The sequence below is a fragment of the Argentina anserina genome, chromosome 2 (genome assembly GCF_933775445.1).
Source record: "Argentina anserina chromosome 2, drPotAnse1.1, whole genome shotgun sequence".
Lineage (NCBI taxonomy): Eukaryota > Viridiplantae > Streptophyta > Magnoliopsida > Rosales > Rosaceae > Argentina > Argentina anserina.
Window position 1 is genome coordinate 20,592,966 of NC_065873.1, and position 16,235 is coordinate 20,609,200.

Below are 16,235 nucleotides of genomic sequence, written 5' to 3' on the forward strand. Positions count from 1 at the left end.
TGATGATGGCTTAGTTATAAAAATGGGATAAAAGATGTCTACCAAATAAATAGCACAAAAGATATTAAAGACAGAGAAAAGTGGCACCATGTAACGTCTGCACTACAGAGTGGGATCGACTTGTCTTTGTCTATATAATCATCACTACGATATTATGATTGTATCAGTGTTTTTTTTTTCTGTATTCGTATTTTATGTTGTCATCACATGTAGAAACTACGATTGGATTATTTCCTAATGCAGTAGACTGGTTCTAACCTAATTCGTAAGTAAAAGAATTTGAGCACCCAAAAGGCGTAGCTTGATTCGTACGTGTATAATTATCCACCTAGGACAAGAATTGTTATAGATCTAGCAGACTACTTGCATCCAACTCTAGCAAGAATTTAGGTTTCATATCGATCATTTCTGGTGGAGGTGGGCATGTTGCGTCCGTCGCATACAAGACTTAGCCCGATGATTGATGTGTACAGAAGTACAGATAAACATGGAACATGAAGCTTGGGGAAGTACCATGTCTTGTTAATCAAGTAAATCAACCTCGGATTACATGACACCAGGCAATTATGCATGATGTATCTGAGCTGTGACTACCAACAAGTTACGTACGTGCGTATATCTCAAAACCTAACAATATGAATGGAACCTCGGGTGAAACTTAGGATACTTGTGTGGAGGTATGATCTTCTTAAAATTAATTTAAATGATATAATAATAAGTTTTGATTGAACTACTCTTTTATAATTAAAAAGAACTTAAAGAACGAACAAATTTAGTTATTCTGTTACATGCATATATTGACATGAAAGAAATTTGGCCAATATATTATGGTACGGAATACTTCCTTCTAATTCTCTCAACCCGCATTTCGCATTGAATTGTTGCGAAAAGACAATTGTGGATCATATAAATTAATGATCTTGCACGCGTTCCACTTAGGTCACTAAGTTCCTAAATCAGTTAACTCCATATTCATATATGATCCAACACCAACCTAGATGTTGTTTTCATGCATCCATGCCTAGCTAGATATGGCATTGTCTTAGGTTTGAAGTCGAAAGGACTACCTAAGCCAGCTAGTTGTCCACGTAGAACTTTGAATGAGAATAATTAGGATTATCTAATTTCATTTTGCCTCTCACTGTTCACGGGAGGAACGTGTATATATATCACATTCCTCATTCCTCATTCCTCATTCCAAAGTTCTCAACCCAACTCAACAAACTGATATCGTACTGAGTAACAAGTTATAAGTACTTCTGGGGTAGTACTCACAATGGGTTCGACTGTGATATCAATTCCAGATGAAGAGCTTTCTCTTCCTCTTCCAAGCATTAAGGAAGAGAAAAAGAGACAAAACAAGCTTTCAATAATAATCTCTTATCTACAAAAGAACAAGCAGAAAATGAGAAAGCTCATTCACAGCTTCAAGGTTGGGATTGCCCTGGTCTTGGTTTCACTTCTCTATCTGCTTGATCCTCTCTATGAACAAGTCGGAGAAAATGCAATGTGGGCAATAATGACCGTCGTCGTCATCTTCGAGTTCTATGCAGGTATAATCCGGTTGTATATTCTGATTCTTTTCTGTCTAGTTCAAGTTCACTTTTTTCTTCTTGGCAGCTATAATCTGGTTTCAAATTCTGATTTAGTTTTAGTTCGAGTTAATTTTTTGTAACAGGATGTATTGAACTCATAATTCATTAGATACTTTTTATGAATGTCAACTAAGTATCGTAAGTAAATTGCTCCCGGTTGTTCAATCATTTGATAACCAGTCATTCTTTGATAAATGATCACTTATATATATGTTTGGGTAACGTTAATGCTGTAGGTGCTACACTTAGCAAGGGCTTAAACCGAGGATTAGGAACCATCTTAGGAGGTGGACTTGGGTGCTCAGCTGCAACTTTAGCTCAAGAAGTGACTGGCATGGGCAAGGCCAGCACCATAATCATTGGTTCTTCTGTATTTATAGTCGGTAAGATAATTAATCATACTGCATATTTAGTTCAATCTGAGTTTAGTGGTTGCCCCCAAAGAATTTGGAACTTCTACTTGCATGACGTGGCGTGCATTACCGAGTTTATATGCCTGGTGATGAAAGTGTGTGATGGCTGTGATCATATTTCTAAAAAACAGTATACCTCATGGTTTTCAGGTGCAGCTGGGACATATGTTAGATTGCAGCCGAGCATCAGGAAGAGATACGACTATGCAGCAATGATATTCATACTGACCTTCAATCTGGTGATTGTTTCGGGTTTACGTGCCGAGGAGGTGTTGGAATTGGCTCGTGATCGGCTATCAACCATCGGAATGGGTTTCGCCGTCTGCATCTTCATAAGCTTGCTCGTTTCCCCCACATGGGCCAGTGATGAGCTTCATGACTCGATCTCCAGTAAATTCCATGACCTTGCAAAAGCTATTGAAGGTACGTAATTAAGTTTACGATCTAGGATAAAAAACTATACATTCTGTAAAGTTGATATATATGTACTATTGAACCATCTAACTCATCTTCCTGTTCGTCTATGTATAGAATGCCTTGAAGATTACTTCCGATTAGATAACAAGCCTGGCCGACCGAGTTCCAATTCCAGTGGTTGCAAATCGGTGTTGCACTCGAAGTCTAAAGATGAGTCGCTGGTATATATTTTATCCTTTAATTAATTATTAGCTATCAAACACAGTTTGGCCATCTTAACATAGACAAATACCAAACGACTAACAGTGAAATAATCAGATGGCAAAACGATTTTCAATTTACTGGCCTTTGTTGATGATTACCAGTGAAATGGACCTATGATCGATTTTTAGCCGAACATTTTAATACAATTCTTTAAAAAAGGTTAACCGCCTTTTTCTCACCTGATCGATCATAACCTCACATAATGCATGATATATAAACAATCTATTATTTTTCATCAAGTTTCAAAGCACCATCTTGGATATACAACTATAAAAGTGAGGTGTAACGCTGTTATATATTGTATGACAGGCAAATTTTGCGAAGTGGGAACCATGGCATGGGAAATTTGGTCTTTACTACCCATGGAACAAATATCTACAGGTTGGAGAGCAGCTAAGGGACCTCGCTACTATTGTTCTTTCCCTCAAAGCCTGCCTTCAATCTCCTAGACAGGTACGTACCTCGCTACCCTTGCTCTCACTAATTAAGATGTTCCAACACAAGTTTACGACTAACTCTTTGTTTTGGAATGGTTAGCCATCATCTAGTGTGAGACAGTCGATTAAAGAGCCTAGCAAAGCTGTAGGGTTTTCATTCGCAGTGACTCTGCGAGAGATCGGAGAGAGCGTTATGAAGATGAGAAGAAGCCAAGAAGAAGCTATGATCATGCCCAAGTTGAAGTCAATGAGAGTAGAACTGAACTCCATCATTTCTTCTTCCAAGATTGGACCATTACAAAATGTCGATGAACTTGCGATTTCATGTTTTGTTTTCCTGTTAATGGAGATGGTCGAAAAGGTTGAAGAGTTGGCAAAGGAGGTTGAAGAACTTGGTGAACTCGCTGAATTTCGTACCAAATAACCATGTATAAGTGTATATATATATACATGGCAATGGTCTTCTTAACAGCTATCAGTACATACTTTGAGCACATGGTATTATGCTGTACGCCTGTACATAACCATTTGCCAATTTTGGCCTGGAACTACATGTTGTATGTACGAGACCAAATGATGGGACTTGGTATTAACCATGTAACTGATCGATGATCATATATATGAGAAATAAGGTTCAATTCGATTTTAATTCAATTTGCTTTTAGATTATGCCTCTATGTAAGCGAAGGGTGATGTTTAGAAGAGAAATGTGTAGAATGGGCCTTGCTTGGTACTTCATTCCTTTTAACCGACCTAGAAGGCTAGAACTGGCTCGAGGGCCTAAGGGGAATCCAGAGTTTAGTCGAAGAAATGTTTTCGACTAGCTAGATCGACAGTTTTGCATAGAAATCTAATCGTTGCGTCACCTTTTAGAGTTTCAGTAAGGTGCATTAATGCATTGTGGAGTAATGCAGCTGTTGCATCTTATTGGTAAAGATGCTGTATTTCATGGATCTAGTTTGAAGAGTCACCGAAAAATTAGGCATGGCATGATCCAGTTGATAGATCATGAATATATCACATTGAACAAGTCCTTGGGCTGCATTTGCTAGATTTGGTCAGTAATGTGGACAATAAAGCAGCACCAAATGCAAAGGTACAACTCGAACGCGAGGATTTCGCCTCACAAACTTAGTCTCCAGTTAGAGTTCGTGTACCAAGATGGTATTCGGCTTAAGTAACGGAAAAAAACAGCATTACAAAGAACGAATTGGTCAGAGATTACCGTATCTGAATGAAATTATCAATAGTACATGCTCAGCTTGTAAAAATGAACAGTAACCAGATGTGTCGTGAACCTAATGTACAGGCCGGATTATCTAGAAAGGTTCCACATACATTATCAGCATGACATTTAGGAATAACCTGTGATTAGTTGGCAAAAACACAAAGCACCATTGCCACAGGCATGATGAATATTGTACTATCTGCAAAATATACCTCGTATCAAATCGCATCAAACATTCGAGTCAGATACCTCAATTAAACAGAAAGTTCCACACCTATCATTTAAGAATATGTGAAAGAGCTAGCATAAACCAAGTAATCAGTCAAAACAACAAACGTGATAGAAAAATCAATATAATCCCGTCGCCTGTTAGTTTTAGTCTTTGAGGTGTTCTAGTGACGGCTAATGGTTAATGTAGCAGCAAAAATAAACTAGTTTAGCAGTTATCTCTTATATATTCCACTTCACAGTTGACACAGTAGAGCTTTGCAGTTTCTCAACCACCATGCTGTAAATGATTTTCCAACCAACTTAAATGAACAACTCATCGACTGCGGAGGAATACAAAAAAAATTAGTTAACTAAAAGTGAGTGCAAAGGGCAATTAACATCAGTATAGCAATGCATCAGAAGTGACCTCTGCAACTCCATTTTAGGAAGACTGCAGAAGATGTGACAGAGATATAGCATCAGAAATCACACAATAACTTAACAGGAAAAACACCATACACATTGACATTAAACACCAAGCTATTACTGCAAACGACTGGTCACAGATTTAGGATTAACACAGTTCCCACACAAAATATATATGCACCATCAAAAGGAGTTCATGACCGAGGAAAGCAAACACAGCTTACAGAGTGCAAGTTGTGATTGAACTTAGGTCTCGCATGAACTGTTGTCAGACCCAACAGCATTCCGTCTTGCGGAGCATGTTGACATTAAAAACTTAGCTAGTACTGCGAGGGGCTGATCGCAGATTTAACACAGTACCCATACATACATAGAAATATGACTTCAAAAGGAGTTGACTGAGTTGCCAAATAAATACAGACCACAGCAAACACAGCTTACAAAAGGGTGAGACTCAGTGATTGATCTTAGGTCTGGGGAGAAGTGTTGTCAGTGCCAACAGCAGATTTTGGTTCTGTCGACTCCTCCGGAGCACCACGCGGAACACGATATGGACACTGTTGACGCCAGTGGGTGACACCACAAGAGTTACAATCCTTGAACGCGGAACCAGCAGAAGGAACACCCATTGCTCTTTTCTTCGGAGGAGCAGTAGGAGCTACACCAAAGTCGATTGCTTTTCTCTTCGAAGGAGCAGGTTCATCATCAATACAACTTGCAGTAATTAGGCTAGGGAGCCAGCGCCCATAGTTTTTCTTTTGTTCTGCCTCCGAAGGCCGGTATACTTGTCGCCTCCCAAATTTCTTCCTTTGATATCTTATGAATTCAGCTACTGTCAACAGAACAGAACGAAAAACACAATCTTCAAAATCTTGGATATGTTCTTCATATAATTTTCTGTTTGTAAATTATTTCTTCCAAATAAAAAGCAAACAAACTCATGCATCATATAAATATTTAATAGGATAATCAAGTAGCAGCAGTCCTTTCTCAACCTAAATTGCAGACAACTTTGAATACCAAAATCGGGAAAGTAAACTGGACCAAACAAGAGATAACTTACGCTCAATAGAAACAAAACCTTCCTCCCAGCAATGCCGCTCTAAATTACTCTTAGGCTTCGTCCACCGTCGGGGATCGTCCGGGTCCAAATCCGAGATTGGTCTCAAGCGCAACATGGCTGATGAAACTGGAGCGAGGTTGTTTTCAGTTTTGATATCCCAGATCGGTGGCCGACCTACCTAACCCGATCATGGTTGGGTTATATAGGCAGATAGAACCGACGCCATCGTCCACACGTGGCCCTGGTTTCAGTTAGGGCCTGGGCGGTCGTCAAACTAAATTTATTCTTCTAATTGGTGGAATAGAAACGAAACGAGAATAATAACAATGTAATGGAACATAACATAACACTTTATTGATTGATAATGTGGCTTATATATATGCATCATATAACCACAATCTCGTAGGATTCAGAGTCCTTATTTTATTACAGAGATGCGAATTTATCTCTAACATGAAACCTAATAAAACTAAGACACACACAATGGTAGAATAATAATTCTCATGGAACACTCCCCCTTGTGTCGCATGCCTAGGTTGCATGGTGCACACATCTTTACCTCGGTAAAAACCTTGTCAAGTAAAATAAAAACCTCTTGGGTAAAAACAAAAGCTTGATCGAAGGGAAAAAAAGCAGAACGCACCGTTTACATTTGAGAACATCATGTGAGGTAGACTCCCTTTGAAGTATACAAAACAACTCCTTTTGATTAGTGTCATAATCATGGAGTACAAAGAACAACGTATACAACGTTCATTACATGCTTCTCAAAAGTAATCTTGGACTGATGATTAATCATTAATCTTACCACGTATCCTTATATCATACATGCTATACATAGCCAAACTTAGATCTTAGGAAACAAGATTGCATAACAACTCCAAACAAGAGTCTGCAATGAAAATCAGATGCTTGGGTAGAGTGATTTTCACTCATTTAAACGGTCATAACTTCTTCGTCACAATAGGTATTCGTGAACCATAAAATGTTCTGGAAAGTAGACACATGTGGCTTTCCAATGACATAAAGTTCACAACCTAATTCGATCGGAGCAGTTCACAATGCTCTGTCGAAGTTGACTGACTTGCAAATTCCCAGACAAAACTGTTCTACTTTGCTAAAACTGCCATAACTCACTTAATATGATAGTTATGAACAAATGGTTGGTATCTTTGGAAAGTAGACACATAGACATTTCCAACAGTCCCAAATTTACCATATTTTATTGAGTGAGTTGTCATGTAGGTCTAGTTGAAGTTGACCTAAGAGACTGGACAAATTCTGATTTGTCACATTCAATGTGTCTTTCACAAATGAATGGGGGAATAGACCAATTAGTGACTGATTTTGGTCCGAGACGGTATCATATGTATCCTCTACGCTACCAGTGTCAACAACAACACTAATGTGTACGCTAGTGTGTATGAGCTTCTGGCGGTGTTGGTGTGGGGAGGAATGTATTGATTCGCTAAATGTAGAACTAGACCCATGTCAAAAGAACAATTCAAGTCTAATGACGATGCATAGGCGCATAATTAATCACATCATAATGAAAGCAATAGTGTCCCAACAACACTTACATATATGAATCCATAGCTCATTGAGTCTCTTCATCATCTTTACTTAGACGGAATAGAGAGTCCAAAATTGGATTTCATATGAACACGTATGGGTATAAGTTCTTGCAACCGATTGTACTACGTTTTCTCGAACGTCGCAATCTGAATGCATAAGCTCTCCGTGGTCTGGAGGCATTTAAGAAATTAAGGTCATTCAGGCACTTTCATATCTGTATCAAGATCCTTTTACATATATTCTATGACCAATATCATATGCTGCAAATCAGTTTTCATGGACACTACTACTGATCAAGTAGCGGAAATCAATTATGTCCATTATGAGAGAATATGACTCATCGTAGTCAATACTAGGATAATGAGATGATCTTTGCGCCATAAGTCCTGCAAATATCGCATGACTTCATCTTTCTCATTACACTTACGAATAATGACTAATATAACAAGTCTAGTTCAGTCTGTATTGATTCTTTCCACTTCGGTCAAGTTGCTCATTGTTGATACTTTACAACGGAATAAGAGTATAAGCGAATGCATCATCATTCATGGGATATCAATCCATTAAACATGCGCGCGCTTATACTATCAATTGAAAGATTTTCTTTGTTCTTTGACATCAACGAAATGAGTCTGAAGCGTCCCACAGAAACTTAGTTGATAGACATGTTCAGAGAATATCTCTTGATGATGGGCGAAATACTTGTGCCTACGCATATCGTTTCTTTCTGGTTTTGATTCAAGAGAATAATGATCTCCCCCTTATCTAGGTAGGAGCTAAGACCGAAGCTATGACTCTTACTAGTCCATCTTTGTGTTTTCCGCCCTTGTTTTGTTTTGTGGTGCAATACCACGGGCGTTGATAACACCACAATGTACAATGGTGTCATCGTCGGCTTTCTTCCCACTGTCAGGGATGTTGTCAACAGTGCTAGGACCATGTCATATGAAATTCTCCCTTATTTCGGGAGTTCCAACCTTACCGGTACAACACAACATTTATGTGTGATCTCGTCACTTTCGCAATATCGGTAAAGTCATTGAGCATTGAATCTTTGACTTTCTAGAGGTTGATAATGCGTTGCACTTATTGCTTACTCAGAGCAGTGTAGGATCTTAATGAGACATAGTGCCACACCACGTCAATTCCTGGTATTGAAACCAGAATGAGAGCATTTCATATCTCCCCCTAACGATGGGAAGTATGTCTCATCAAAGTGATTGTCTGCAGATATATCGCAAGATAGAGATCCACGGTTGTAGATTGGAAATAACGGACAAGTGTTGGTGATTCATAAATCATAACCAACCAAAATATTTAATCGTTTCATGTAGACCCATCTGAGATACGAAAATGGAGGCATATTAACAACGTCACCAAATAGGCGTTTAGTGAAAAGAATGTTGGGATCGTATCCAGTAACCATCTGGTACGCACTAAACGTTTGGTGAGTTGTGGGTCTGAAATGAATAAGTGTCGTTGCATGCAACTCATTACATATCCTCATGAAAATACCAGTAGGTTAGTACCCATAACCAAGACCGAGCCTCTGCTAGATCGTGCAGTGAATGAACATGAGGAACAATATGTTCAACGATGATCCCAGTAGATATGCAAAACGAAATCATCAAAGTCGTGGAGGTGAACTCTCCAACGGTATCCAATCAAATAGATTTGAGAGGATGGGAAGGGTGGTGAGCCATTAGTATGATGATCATAGCTAAAAACTTAGCAAATGCAGCGTTCCTTGTGGAAAGCAAAGTGACGTGTGACCAACGCGTCCATGCTCTTAACCTATACCTTCAAAATACCGAAAAATGTCCGCATTCGATTGGATAGGGTCCACTAATGTTACCTTAAATATGTTGTAATAATGGAATATGCTCAAAGGAAACCTTCACATGAGAAGATTGATAATAAAAGTCATCAATTAAGCACGTTTTGTCAAGAAGCCGTACAAGAGGGCATGCGGGGCAGTTGGAGGGGCTGCAGGGCAGTGTATGGGTTGCCGGTCTGCAGGGGATGAAGGGGCAGCAGGAGGTGCAGGGCGTGCAAGGCAGCTGCGGAATTGCGTACACCAATTTGTAGAATTTCTGACAAAGATATTCCTATTCATTCTCAACATAAGTATTTATACGAAAATTTATCATTGACATGTATGACCTTTTAAAACTTAGCAAGACACAAAGATATAAAACACAATCTCCGCACGAGATCCGTAAAATAATTACATATCCCGTAGAACAGTGTGAGTGGATACGCAATTAGAAAGACACTTGACTTCGCCGCAGGACATCATCAAAATAAATTAAGAGATTCGACGACACGGGGAACAATTCTAAGCAATACCCCGTAGGACATTGTCAGAAAGAGGATTGAAAACAAATAGTACAATCCTATCGAATGTATCACATGACAATAGAACTACATTCTTCAACTTAAAAGTTGTAAAAATATGATATTGGAGCAATTGAATACCAAAAAATTAGGGTGGTAAAAACCATCCAATTTGTGCGGGTGGTCACCAATAATAATAACAACATCGTTTGAGCTATGAAACGACTTGGATAAAACCAGAAAATTAACCGGAAAACCATGACAAAATAACTCAAAACCTGGTGAAATTTGGACTGGGAAAATGTGGCAGCAAAAACTGCTGAAACTATGCCGGAAAAATGACGAGAAACAACGAAAAAATCTTCGGAAAACTCGCCGGAAACCGCCGGCGCCATTTGTCGGAAAACCGGTCAACGGCGGCCGGATTTGGCAGGTATGGAGGCCGGAGCTGCAAATTCGACAAGGGACGCCGGTAGGAACCAGTTAGTGGCGCCGAAAACGCCGAACAATGACCGGAAGTCGGCCAAAACGCCAGAAAACGTTCCGGAAACGCCGGAACAATAACCGGATACGGCCGAGGCTAAAACGACGACAATTTTTTATATTTCGTGGTCCGTTTTCCAAATTTTAAGGTCCAAATTCACAATGTAGTACTATTAGGGTCCCATGACCCAAAAGTGACCAATTTAAAAACCACGTGAGTTGCAAATGTTGACCATTTATGCTAAGTCAAGGCAAATAAAATTCTCACGAGATTATCTTGTAAACAAGGAATACAAGAAAATTTATGAAAATGAAATATTTAATACAACACAAACAAGCTTCCAATTCCAATAGACGACTTAAGCGAAAGTCGAGCAAGAAACATGGCAATACCAACGTCATACTTGAAAAATAGTAAGCATAAAACATAGTCAAAAGAGATTGACTAAGCAAAAGCCTGTAGCAATAAAAATCTTGCATATCGGATCGGGCGGAACCTTAGCCTCTGGCTCAAAAGTTTTTACTTACTTGAGAATGGAAGAATGTTACGTTTCCATCTTCAAAGTTCTCTCGATAATATAGATACATGTGCCAAAACGACATGTGTTTCTTGGATGTGGAGCATGCATCAAGGTCAACTCTCATAATACAACGTCATAGACGGTTATTGAATCACTTTAAGTGTGTCCCATATAATTTGTTTTTTTATCTTTTGTCAGCAAATAATGCTGCTTCAGACTAATGGATTTCAACTCAAATAAATTAGTACGTAGACCTTGGGATTATCATTTATAGACATGAGTTTAAGAAAACTCAAACATTCAAATAACAGTCGTGATGGCGACGCATCCATAAGAAACGAGGGTTGTATGGGTTTCGAATACTCGAAACTATTCAAGTATGTAAGCGAAATTAGAAGGGTTGTGATGTACATGGTCACAAAATAATCGATGCATATCGGCGATTCTCATGATCGCACCCAAAACAGCGCTGCACTCAGGCGACCACACGAAATCGATTTCTTCCTTTTAAATAATAATGTGACTCCTTCATGACCGTCACACGAAAAAAGTCGACCAAGAGGGGAATCATATCCCTCTTTGGTCCTATCGGTGTTATAAGAAAGGTCGGAAAGGAGACATAAAGAATGCTAATAGCGCCCAATAATTTATATATATATATATATCTGTGTGTGTGTTCAAAAGCAACAACTTTAAGAAAAACTTATTTGTTGGTCTGCCAAATAAACCGCATTAAAATGAGATAATCTTTAAATATCTTCATGTAGAAAAGCTGCTTGATAAAATCATTTTGCTTGTTGATCATCGTATTGATGACATAAAAAGCTCCTGAGTAATATCCATCTTGGGCATGCATGTCATCACAATGGTACGACGATTGGTCATTTTTCCTATTACGAGCACGTAAAAATGTAGTTATGAACTAAACGTGCAATGGAACGATTAAATAATTAAAAAGAAAAAAAATATGTGGTCAATAGGGTTGTTGGGCTCGGAAGGACTGAGGCCCAAAGTGGGCTGTTGGGGTTAGCAGAAGGCCCAAAGGCCGACATGAGTCGGGTCCGGAGATCGAACTGGGTCGAGATCTTCTAAAGACGAGTCAAGGCTGGTCGGATCCTGTAGATCCGGGTCAAGCAGATGATGCGTCTCATCGGGGCTGCGAGGAGGAGGGCAACTGGGGAGGGTTGTTGCCGTTCTGGACTGATGAGACTCGCTAGCAGGGTCGTCAGAGCGTCGTGGAGGCCCGACGAGACTTCGTGGCGGCGCGACGAATGCAAGGACGCTGGAGGAGCAGAGGTCGTCGACATGTGGGATTTGGTTCATCATACCGGGATTGGGTCGGTGTCCACTGTAGGAGGGAAGACGCCGAAGGAGCAGAGGTCGTCGACAGGTGGGATTTGGTTCATCATACCGGGACTGGGTCCGCGTCCACTGGAGGAGGGAAGACGCCGGAGGAGCATAGTCTGGCAGTGGCTAAGCTCGACGACGCAGCTCGGAAATATTTGAGGTTGGAGTGCCCAGATCAAAGTACTAGGTGCCCTTATCAGTTTCGATCTTTTGGTTTTTTTTTCTTGTTCCAACAACTATTTGCCGGAAACTGATGTAATTTTCCGGTGAAACCAAGAAAAAGATGTTACCGAAGGAAAAAGGATTTAGGACCAGGGTTGAATTTTTTTGTTCTAGTGGCCTCGTCGCTGAGACACTTTAAAACAAAGTGCATGATAACATGTTGGAGGGGGAACAAAACGAGAATAATAACAATGTAATGGAACATAACGTAACACTTTATTGATTGATAATGAGCCTATATATAAGCATTACATAACCACAATCTTGTAGGATTCGGAGTCCTAATCTATTACAAGGATGCGAATCTATCTCTAACAAGAAACTTAATAAGGCTAAGACACACACAATGATATAATAGTAATTCTCTCGGAACACTAATTTTATTTTGTCTTTATTTTTCTGCAATTTTTTTTCACTTAATGTCCAATTTAATAATATTTCATCATTTGCATGACTTTGGTTAAAATGTGCATGTTTCAACAAATTAACCTAATATTTGTCGATTATTATAAAAATAATTATTTTTTTCAACCTAATATTTACCGAATTAGTACAAAAATTATTTTTTTAATTTATTTTAAGACTATTTTACTCTCATATACTAAAAAAGTTATTAAAAGAGAAAATTAATGAAAAAGATAACACTAGGCAGTAGATTCCAACCAATTATCGCTAAATTTTAGTTTACCTCTCCCAAAGTATTATATTGGTCCCAGTAGCATTTAATTAATAAATTACTAACTTATGTAACGTCCGATCATTAATTATTAACCTTTAATAAACATGTTATTAATTCTAAAATAATATATAAACTGATGTCTAGTAACTCCAAACAATGAAACACTAACTTCTACTAACGTAAAATAACAAATCACTGAACCCAACAATGTCCAATAATAAATTACTAATCTCCCGGCAAACAAATTATTAATTTCAAAATAAATAAAACAACTAACGTCCAGTAACTCCATATAATGATTTACTAACTCCCATGGACCGGAATCATAGACTAACTGCTACTCAATAAAATGATTATTGATGTACTGAATGATAAATCATTATGGGCCATTTATGAAATAATCACAAGCCTACAACATCGTTAACTAGGTTTTTTTTTTTTAAGGTAAGGTAAGAAAATAGAAATGAACAAGAGTTAGAAAAGTTTCTAATTTCTTAAGGAGACTTATTTAAGGCACCAAGGTTTAAGTGAACTAACTACCAATATTTAATCTCAGCCGTTGATATTATAGCTTTCTACATAGCAGCAACTTCCATGCTAACGCCGTTAAGAGTGGTGAATCTGGCGAAAAAAAACCTAGAGATTTATGTGTTCTTCGTTCTTCAAAGAATCTGGGCTTATGCACAACACACTCAATACACAGTGTTAGTGCCACACGTCAATTAATCAGCTTTAATTTTCTCTTCCTCATGTTTCGATTTCAATTACTTCTTATTCAATGGCTTTACTCGATTCATAATGCTCGCACATGTATCTATACTCTCTACCAAACCTTCGTCAAAGTTTTCATCTTTGTTTGGAAATTAAAACCCAGAAACAGAGACGAGATACATCTTATGGTGACGTATACGACCTACGTTGAGAGGCAAGAGGAGAAGGAGAAAGGCTAAATAAAAGGAATTGGGAGTTTAGGATCAGATCTGACTTGAACGATTCTACCGTATCTGATGGCCATGATTAAATCTGAAGAAAAAGAAATTATAGAATTCTAAATTTCAGGGTATGTTTGAATATAAGCAATAATCAGAGTATCAACTGATGTCATGATTGATGGTTAATCGGGTCTGATTGGGTGAGATTGATTTAATTGATTGATGGAGTGAAGATACATTGGCCTCCATAGTTGATGGAGCTTAAACTCTTAAAGTGCAAGAGATGAAGACGGAGATCAAATCAAAGATCAAACAGAAAAAGGATTTCCTAATCAGAGAAGGAGAGCATTGGATTCAAAGTCTCATTGCTACCATATAGACTTAATTCCGATCTTCTTGAGCATATCTTTTTAATTACTTTATTTTCATACATATATATATATGGTAGTTTACATATATGGTTGCTTAATTTCTTATATATATATATATATTTATATATATATGGTTGCTAGGGTTTAGATGGTAAGTATTGGTTGCTAGGGCTTAGATGGTGTATACCTATGCATGTACGTAGAGAGCTAGTTATCCTATATATATAAGGAAACACATTCTTTGGTTGGAAAAGGTTTTTGAAGTTAATTAGGATTGTTTTTGCATGGTATATTATTTAATTCTTTCCTAAGTGCACTCACGGTTTTTTTGGTAAGTTTGTTAAGGAATTTAACCCTAGCTAGGTGGTGGAGCCGTGCATGATATATTTTTCTTTTTGTAGGAGATATGCATTAAGTAAAGGGGAAAAGTCTCTTCTCTTATAAATAGACATTTTAGAAATTGTGAAGGTAAGAGATTTGGAGCACAGAGAATATGTTGTGATACATTGGTATTGACATTGATAAACTCATATCTCTCATATATGATGTAGTGCTCATTATAATAGAGCTTCTCACAAGTTAGCCCGGAATGCTAGTAAAGAGGTCATATTAGTATCTCTACTTGTGAAAGCTCTAATCTTAGTTGCATCATTTATATTTGATTGTGTGGTTAACCAAACTATTGATTCTTATTTGCATTATTGCACTTGAGAATCAATGATATTTCTGATTCAATTAAAATATGTAGACTTGTTGGAAACGTTCATTTATCTCACGTCCATTATATATACAAGCTTATGGGAAAACAATTATGGTAGATCGAGGAGGAAAAATAGAGGAAGAGATTATTGCTTAGTGCATTTACCATGCATCTTTATTTTACATAATTATTGTTTAATCGTCCATACATATGCCTATGTGATATTAAACATCAACGATTGAGATAATAGAGAGAGATGGACAAGAAACAAATATAGAAGAAACAAGGTGAAACCAAAGAGAAGAAAAATTCACAAAAACGAGAGCTTAGTGCTAGGAGATCTGTGTGACTCCATTGAAGACCTTAGTGGCAACATCAACGCTCTTAGTGAGGTTGATCATCCGCGTGACTACAACAATCTTAGTGAGGTTGTATCGACACTTGAAGCAACGATCTTAGTGAGGTTATTTCAATACTTGATTGTGACTATCAAGTAAGAAGTATTTTACTTTTGAGAACTATATTGTCATAGATTAAGATGTAATCTTTGTAATATAAATTGTTCAATAGAAAAGTAAAATTCTTCTATATTATTTTCCGCTGCTATTACTTGTTCTTGTTCTATCTTGTATTTTCAATTGGTACCAGAGCAGGTCACTAGACGCACTTAGTGAGATATGTGGGATTAAATATAGAATATGCCGGTTCAAGAATTTGACACAACTACTCTGATGATGTATTGGTACGTAAGCGTTGTAAGATTAAGGTAAGAAAAAATTGTTTATTTTCCTTCCGTAACATAGAATAATATAAGCCTTCTGTTTCTGGTATTTTTGATCAGTTTGTTCAAGTGTGAAAATAGGCTTATTGAATCAGAACGTAGAGCCCTAGACAATCAATATCAAGTTGGATCAGATGCCCAAGATGAATCCCCATTGCAAAAATATCTTTTATCATGGGTCACTGCTGATTCAAGATATGTACGAACTCTATTTGATTGAGGTTGTGATTGTTA

The 16,235-nt window shown here is 37.9% G+C and overlaps 2 protein-coding genes across 2 annotated transcripts; one reads left to right on the forward strand and one right to left on the reverse strand.

The window, feature by feature from the left end:
• Positions 1–1,238: 1,238 nt before the first annotated feature.
• LOC126784722 (aluminum-activated malate transporter 2-like) lies at positions 1,239–3,716 on the forward strand. The gene is made up of 6 exons (XM_050510213.1): positions 1,239–1,553; positions 1,832–1,978; positions 2,159–2,431; positions 2,540–2,646; positions 2,999–3,142; positions 3,227–3,716. Exons 1-6 carry the CDS (start codon positions 1,277–1,279, stop codon positions 3,548–3,550), a joined length of 1,272 nt encoding a protein of 423 aa, XP_050366170.1. The 5' UTR covers positions 1,239–1,276; the 3' UTR covers positions 3,551–3,716.
• Positions 3,717–5,038: 1,322 nt separating this feature from the next.
• On the reverse strand, positions 5,039–6,243 carry LOC126784727 (uncharacterized). Its single transcript, XM_050510219.1, has 2 exons — positions 6,054–6,243; positions 5,039–5,822 (listed from the first exon to the last, which is right to left on the reverse strand). The coding sequence occupies exons 1-2, from the start codon at positions 6,166–6,168 to the stop codon at positions 5,458–5,460; spliced, it is 480 nt and encodes a 159-aa protein (XP_050366176.1). The 5' UTR covers positions 6,169–6,243; the 3' UTR covers positions 5,039–5,457.
• Positions 6,244–16,235: the final 9,992 nt, after the last annotated feature.

What these genes read in the sequence shown, in the direction of transcription:
- LOC126784727 (XM_050510219.1), bottom strand. Translation starts at nt 6,168, where the DNA reads ATGTTGCGCTTGAGACCAATCTCGGATTTGGACCCGGACGATCCCCGA. An exon ending in AGGTTTTGTTTCTATTGAGC is followed by an intron (nt 5,823 to 6,053) that starts GTAAGTTATCTC and finishes TTCTGTTGACAG; the next exon opens with TAGCTGAATTCATAAGATAT.
- LOC126784722 (XM_050510213.1), top strand. Translation starts at nt 1,277, where the DNA reads ATGGGTTCGACTGTGATATCAATTCCAGATGAAGAGCTTTCTCTTCCT. An exon ending in TTCTTCTGTATTTATAGTCG is followed by an intron (nt 1,979 to 2,158) that starts GTAAGATAATTA and finishes CATGGTTTTCAG; the next exon opens with GTGCAGCTGGGACATATGTT. An exon ending in GCCTTCAATCTCCTAGACAG is followed by an intron (nt 3,143 to 3,226) that starts GTACGTACCTCG and finishes TGGAATGGTTAG; the next exon opens with CCATCATCTAGTGTGAGACA.